The 8,022-nt window shown below is 41.4% G+C and overlaps 1 protein-coding gene across 1 annotated transcript; it reads left to right on the top strand.

The window, feature by feature from the left end:
* The first annotated feature begins 3,181 nt into the window (after positions 1–3,181).
* Positions 3,182–3,883, top strand: LOC137291914 (shematrin-like protein 1). Its single transcript, XM_067823473.1, has one exon. The coding sequence runs from the start codon at positions 3,182–3,184 to the stop codon at positions 3,881–3,883; it is 702 nt and encodes a 233-aa protein (XP_067679574.1).
* Positions 3,884–8,022: the final 4,139 nt, after the last annotated feature.

The following is an 8,022-nucleotide window of genomic DNA, read 5'->3' as shown; positions in this document are numbered from 1 at the left end:
CACTCAATGGTTGTGGAATAGAATATGATGTTTAAATGTCTTAAAATCACCATAAATAAAAAAAAACACATCTGGTGTGGTGTTTCAAATGTGAGAAAGTTGTCAGCTTGTGTTTAGTAATAGCGTCATCAGAGATGCTTGGTTTAGGCCCTTGGCGTTGTCAGTAAACAACGCTGAATTTAATCCGACTCTTTTTCCTTCCACGTATTTAGCATAAAAACGAACAAAAAGTGTCATATTTCGTCGATTAAAGGAGGATATATTTGAGATAGTTTCAGAAAATCCCTATTACATGCCCAGTCGAACGAGAGGCCAACAAAGGCATGGAGCATGATTGGATGTGGCACGTGAAACGATGACAAGAGAACATATATCATATGTATTCCTTTGAGAGAGTCTCTAGATATATTTGAATTGTTTATTTTGTTTGTTTTTGTTTTTGTTTAGTTTAATTTTGTTTTGTTTTTTCTTCAAACTGAATTCTAGAGGTCTAGTTTTTCCTGTAACGTAAGCAATTTATTACCGAGCGGAAAAAAATATTGATGGCAATTTCATGACGCAGTTCAGCTGGGCAGCTGGCATCAGACAGGATAGGCAATATGGCGGCCACTAAAGCTGCTGGACAGGTAGGTCGAACAGAAGGCCCTCAATCAGTCAGATCACCGTAAATATCAATTGTGAGGCGATTTGTCGAAACAACACTCATCAAAGATGGAATATGCTTCAGTCTGCTTGCAATAAGAGGCTTACACCTGATCATAATGCACTAGCTCTATGTCACGATACTTGGTGGGAAAAGACATTGGCGGAAAATAGATTTTGTCAAAACTTAATAATAATCCCTCGTAATAAATTTCTGTACTAGCTTGACATTTGACACGCGACGGCTTGTACCAAGGCGCGGGACGTCGTGCGTCAACCGTCGTGGGGAAGGTGCCAACATCATTTTCGTCTTTATTCGTTCCACTGGTTAACTGGTGTTGTGGAACCACAGGAAACAGCGGCCAAGGTATCCAACCTCGTGGAAAACTGAAATTTACGCTTTATTGTTACTGTCAAACAATGCCGATAATTGTGGCAATCCCCATTGCCCCTACGTGGGAGATGATCGACACTTCTCGTGCCGAAACAATGTTCTGAGAAACAGATACCTCATTTCGCGCTTGATACATTTTAACTTCCGCTCAAACACGTTATCGGTAAAAATAAGGGGAATCTAACTCAAATTATATATTCATGGTTATATTTTGATTGTAATGTTATCGTAACATTTCATTATTTTCCTTCTCATTTACTCCTGTATTGTTAATGACTATATGAATATATTCCCAACTGTTTGCTTAGCACAAGATTCTTCCAGGTTCGATGAACATAAAAGTTGGAAACAGAGGTCCCCAATGAACCGATGAAATACTCTGGTTGCTGGGTTCCTAAATGGACAGCTATTAGTGATAAATAAACAGCTTTCCATGGTATATATGAAACATCGTTCTATTTCAACAAATTAATTTCACAGTAGGTATACAAGCCTAGGACTGATGGAATGTGATGTATATACCAGACACCTTTGGTACGTGATACTGTAATGAGTGGAGACTGATTACAAGCAGGGGCAACTTTGTGCAGAAAGAGAACACAGGACGCGCTATCTCTCTTTATCCATGTAGACGAAGCATTTACAAATGAGGTGATAAGTTAAACAATAACCCTTCTCTGTATGCCGTGTGTGAAAATCGAGCAATTCGTTCGAGATAAAACATCAATGGAGTGAGTGAAGTGTTGAGTTGTTGTCAGTAAACACACTATATTGTTTCCCTTTCATCGATATCTCTCTCTCTGAGGCGTCTTCATGGCCTGCAGCAGTCAGCTGATCAGTTGCACATCTGCTTATCAGTGAACTGACACTCTCTCTCCTCTTTCACATGGCGACACTTTGAGTGGTATTACTGTCTTCGTAAAACCAGCTGGTTTCACCGAACCTACGGACACGTTAACTCGTGACACAACATTAACTGACACTACCGTGTACGTAGTGATAGCGAGAGTACATATGACGTTACGGTGCTTCAAATACGACGTGACATCTACAGAACTATTACGTGAACATTAACGTCTTTACACGGCTATTTAGTATTCCTTGTTTCGTCGTTCAACGCTACCCGTCCAAACAGTTTACTGCACATCTACGGTGCTGGCCAGGATGCAACATCATGATGACTTCAAGTGTGACCCCGTGTGACCTTAAGAAAGCTAGTGGTGTAACGTTGCTCCAAGGCTGTAATGGATGCTAAACCAATGGATGTATGTCAGTTCTATCCTTTAAAGTCTAGATAATGTGACAGTACAAGAGTCCAAGAACTACAGTCTGTTAGAGGGATATTTATATCATTTATCATTTAAACTATAAATCACTACCTTATAAATTTGTGCAAGTCTAGGCTCAGTGCAACATCGCATCTTACTATACAAAAGGTATTTTCAGTCAGTTCGGCTGTAGTTTATAGTCCTTGTAATAGCAAGGACGCCTGACACCAATACCAGGAAGGGTCATGAACGCCCTTGGTTCCCAGGTAGGATGGATGCCATGTAGGATCACCGTCATCCACATGTACAGCTGTTGAACACCTTCCACAGAGTTTAACACCGGCTTTATAATCCACTCAACAAACGCTCTCACAAATGTTGAATGGGAAAGCGTGATGCTACCGCTGAGATAAACGGCATAGGCAAGCTGCTTACCATTTCGTGTCCTCTAATCACTTGTTCGCGCTCACGAGTAATAAAAATGAAATAAATATGAGTTAAACATCCTGCACGTGCAAGTTGTCGATACGTGATGTTAATCTGTTCCGTGATAATTCTTTCTCCTATGATCTCATTAGCGTTGTGCTATATGTTCAACATATGCGCCATTTTCTCCCTATATCCCTGCTACCTGTACATAATCGCGTCTCGGCCAGACAAGCTTGTGACCGGCCTCACACGCCGACAGAGATGATGGCATGCAACTAGACACGCTAAAGAACCTGGCAACAGGAATCAGTTATATCGCCTCTTACACTGTGAAAACGTCTTCCGAGCCTAGCCACAAACCTCAACAACGTCCTCTGTCAAAACGTTGAACAGCTGAACAAGCATAGGGTCTAGAAATGACCCTACAAATATAATCTATGAATACTACATGAACCACATGATCAGTAGATATGATCTGAACCACATCATCAGTAGATATAACCTGAACCACATCATCAGTAGATATTACCTGAACCACATGATCAGTAGATATGACCTGAACCACATCATCAGTAGATATGATCTGAACCACATGAACAGTAGATATTACCTGAACCAGCGGATCAGTAGATATATCCAGACCCAAATGATCCGAAGATATGCTCTGAACCACATCATCAGTAGATATTACCTGACCCAGCGGATCAGTAGATATGGCCAGACCCACATGATCAGTAGATATGACCTGAACCACATGATCAGTAGATATGACCTGAACCAGCGGATCAGTAGATATGACCTGAACCACATGATCAGTAGATATGATCTGAACGACATGATCAGTAGATATGACCTGAACCACATGACCAGTAGATATGATCTGAACCACATGATCAGTAGATATGATCTGAACCACATGATCAGTAGATATTACCTGAACCAGCGGATCAGTAGATATATCCAGACCCACATGATCAGTAGATATGATCTGAACCACATGATCAGTAGATATTACCTGAACCAAATTATCAGTAGATATGTCCAGACCCACATGATCAGTAGATATGGCCAGACCCACATGATCAGTAGATATCACCTGAATCACAAATTTAGTACTGCAATGATCAGCAGACCGGAAAACCCCAGTTGAGATTATGTCCATGGCCCATACCAGAACAACACTGCAATGATCAGTAGATGGCATTTACCTCAGATTATGTGTCTCGGGACTCACACGGAGCCTTAACAGTGACTTTTACTGTTTGTGATAACATCTTCACCTTGTGACGTTGTCTTCGTGACGGTTGTCACCGTGAGAGTGACAGTTTGAGCGGGATGACAACCAGCAGAATCATTTCTAGCCCTGTTAGACAATATGTCTATTATATATGCAAGGAATATAAATGTTCACTTACAAAGCCACGTCGTTCGTGTTAGTATTGCAATGATATCAGTAAAACCAGGTACGCATGATCTCTCGACAATATTGCTACTCTTTCCTTTAACGGAAAGGGCAAACTAGAACACGAAGGCCAGTTTTAGGAATTGGAGTAGCTCAGTATGAACATATTATAAGGTTAATGCAGTGGAATAGCCCTCAAGTGTGGTCATAATGAAGTCGTGCTGTGTTTTAGTAGCATGGATTGCATAATTGAAATCAAACAGTTTTGGTGACAAACAAGTCCCAGTTGACATTTACATTCGGTGATAGGAATGCTTGTGTCATTACCATACCAGTAAAATGTCAGCTATGTGCAGTGTGCGCCAGCCACATTGGTAATTGCTGACAACTGAAACATCGTACTGCAAACACATAAAGAAATATATCTCCATAAAAAGAGAAAATGGAATAATTCTAAGAAGGAACATAAGGGGTGAAAAAGCGCGTTGTTTAACCCTTAAGGATGTACGTAACTTGTTTTTAATACAAGATGAAGTGTTGTTACCAGAAACCGATTCTCCATACGATGATCAGTTTTCTACACGACAGAAGCATGCATTATACACTGCTACATAATGGCCTAGATATTTCATTCAAGAACATTGTATGTGGATAGCTTATAGTTTACACGATTCATTTTCGAAAACCCGTACCCCACACTCAGTCTCCCAACTCAGAGTGTAGGGTATGTGTCTTCAGCGTTAAAAGTGCGTGTGAGGTAGGCGTGCCCCACCTTGGTGAGGCTGAGAGTGTTGTACGTGTCTTCAGCCTGTTAAATGTGCGTGTAAGGTAGGCGTGCCCCACCTTGGTGAAGCTGAGAGTGTTGTACGTGTCTTCAGCCTGTTAAATGTGCGTGTAAGGTAGGCGTGCCCCACCTTGGTGAGGCTGAGAGTGTTGTACGTGTCTTCACCCTGTTAAATGTGCGTGTAAGGTAGGCGTGCCCCACCTTGGTGAGGCTGAGAGTGTTGTACGTGTCTTCACCCTGTTAAATGTGCGTGTAAGGTAGGCGTGTCCCACCTTGGTGAGGCTGAGAGTGTTGTACGCGTCTTCAGCCTGTTAAACGTGCGTGTAAGGTAGGCGTGCCCCACCTTGGTGAGGCTGAGAGTGTTGTACGTGTCTTCACCCTGTTAAATGTGCGTGTAAGGTAGGCGTGTCCCACCTTGGTGAGGCTGAGAGTGTTGTACGCGTCTTCAGCCTGTTAAATGTGCGTGTAAGGTAGGCGTGCCCCACCTTGGTGAGGCTGAGAGTGTTGTACGCGTCTTCAGCCTGTTAAACGTGCGTGTAAGGTAGGCGTGCCCCACCTTGGTGAGGCTGAGAGTGTTGTACGTGTCTTCAGCCTGTTAAACGTGCGTGTAAGGTAGGCGTGCCCCACACTCAACTTTACCAAGATGGAGGCACATCTATCCCATATGCTAATCTAACAGGATGAAGACACGTACCCAACAACCTTTTTTCACAAAGATGGAGGCACCTCACACGCACCCTTACCAAGATGGAGACACCCTACCCTACACGAATCGCAAAGATGGAGGCACCGGTTGTGCCAGTAGCACACATCGGATCAAACGGCACACATAATTACCTCGGTTGAAGAAATCACACAAATAAATTAAAAAAATACACATACTATTGATATTCCACGCCCGATTGTTACCTAAACTAACACTGACATTAAGGACAGTATTGTACCCCAAAGCATAAATTTATTCAGATATGTATCATTCTGGGCAGGCGACAAAGTTATTGACCATGAGGCACATGTTATTACCGAGACAAACGTATGATGTCAACGATCGTATGTTCCTGTTTCATGTGCTGTATGTACCTTCCGTTCCTATGTATGTTCGGTTTCCCATACCAACTGTCATCTCGGGCAAAGTCCAGTAAATGTTTATCATAAACGACAAATAACGGAAAATCACACTGAATGACAGACCGCCATTATAGATAGTAATAACGATTGAAAGCATTGTCATGCATGTGCTGTTATCAATATAATTTTAAGCGAGACTATTTTTGTCGAGTCTCGCTTAGCGCGAAGGCACACTTTGACAATGAGATCACTCAATTTCCATTTATGCCTCGAGGTTAAATTGTTTTTCTTTGAATCTGACATAAAAAGATCGAAAGGCTCAATAAAACTGACAGAAACGATGAAATGGTTCGTTTTAAGCTGCCCGATAAAATATTCTTCCATTTCGCCATTAATTTCAATTTTGAAATGTGCCTATATAATATCCGCCTCGAGAGATATTGATGTTTAAATATGATGTTGATATTTCAGGATGAAAGACTTCAGGTTCTACTGATTATATCGTCTTGGATGAATTTCGAAATTCTTTGTTGTTTCCAACTATCGGTGATTTTGTTGCTTAGAAGTTATATCAATGACCGATAATAATAGTTCGGCTTTCGGATATCATTATATGTATGTTCATATCGTTTTTTGTCTTTGAGGTTCAATACACTGCTTCTCATCCAGCATTTTCGGCCAACACTTCAAAGAGCTGCATATACATTTTGTAGTTTGGGACATCACCTGAAGCAGTTTCATAATCTTTGGGCCATCACTTCACATAATTAAGGTCATCACTTGAAGCAGTTTCATGCTGCTCGCGCCATCACTTCACATAATTAAGGTCATCACTTGAAGCAGTTTCATACTGCTGGGCCATCACTTCACATAATTAAGGTCATCACTTGAAGCAGTTTCATGCTGTTGGGCCATCACTTCACATAATTAAGGTCATCACCTGAAGCAGTTTCATACTGCTGGGCCATCACTTCACATAATTAAGGTCATCACTTGAAGCAGTTTCATGCTGTTGGGCCATCACTTCAAGCATATTCATTCCGTTTGAGACCTCACTTTCAGAAACCTTAATCTGTTTGAGCCCTCTCTTGAAGCAGGTTTATATGATACTGGCTTCACTTCAAAGAGGTTCATATGGTATGGGTCTCACTTCAAAGAGGTTCATGTAGTCAGGGTCTCACTTCAAGCAGGTTCATAAGGTATGGGTCTCAGTTCAAAGAGGTTCAGATAGTTTGGGCCTGAAGCAGGTTAAAACAGTTTGGCCTTTCCCTAAATGAAGGTTCACACTGAAGTTCCTAAATAGGTTAAATCGGTGTTACCACAAAGCAATAATGCCCAATAACTAACACCGAAGGGTTGTAACTATTGTGGTGTGAAGAACAAAGGCCCTTGCCTATGGCAAGCGCCAACACTAATAGTTATTTCAACGTATCGCTCCAATATTTATCATTATTCTCATCAGTTCAAACAGTGTACACTGACAACAGTATCGATAATATTTCTACAAATGTGGTCAATACAATTCACCGCGAGCAACAGTATTTCCCAATACACATGGTATGTGTCCGAGGAAATGTGAACATAATTCAAACAGCCGATCGTTGCTGAACTGAGAACATATTTTCCAGCGAATTCGTTTTAAAAAAATCAATGAACAATTTGAAATTGCAAGCGCAGTGTGCGATACCCCAAGTTCCTCTGAGATAAAGTAGCGCGGATATAGGTCGAAGGTCAACTCGGAGTGACCCACATTCTTCAGCATAATAGTAACCTACTTTGACAAGATCGGATTAATGTATCTACTTTGAGATATGGAAGGCCCTGATTAGCATATATTGGAGCCGCACGGTCATAAACCGTGTTTAAGGTTGCATCTTACACGGACGCCAATAGGCTTAAAATATTGGTTTCAAAATAAAAGGGAATCGAAAAGGGCTCCTAGTTGAATCAAGTGTACACAGAATCCTGGGCGATAAAGTTGAAGTTTCATATTGATCAGATGGTGGATATGGGCACTGCCGTAGTGCATTATATT

The sequence above is a fragment of the Haliotis asinina genome, chromosome 7 (assembly GCF_037392515.1).
Source record: "Haliotis asinina isolate JCU_RB_2024 chromosome 7, JCU_Hal_asi_v2, whole genome shotgun sequence".
NCBI classification, from domain to species: Eukaryota; Metazoa; Mollusca; class Gastropoda; order Lepetellida; family Haliotidae; genus Haliotis; species Haliotis asinina.
The sequence above is the reverse complement of the archived record's forward strand: the minus strand, read 5'-3'. Positions and strand labels throughout refer to the sequence as shown.

Excerpts from the sequence above, each read along its gene's own strand:
- LOC137291914 (XM_067823473.1), top strand. The coding sequence starts at position 3,182 with ATGAACCACATGATCAGTAGATATGATCTGAACCACATCATCAGTAGA.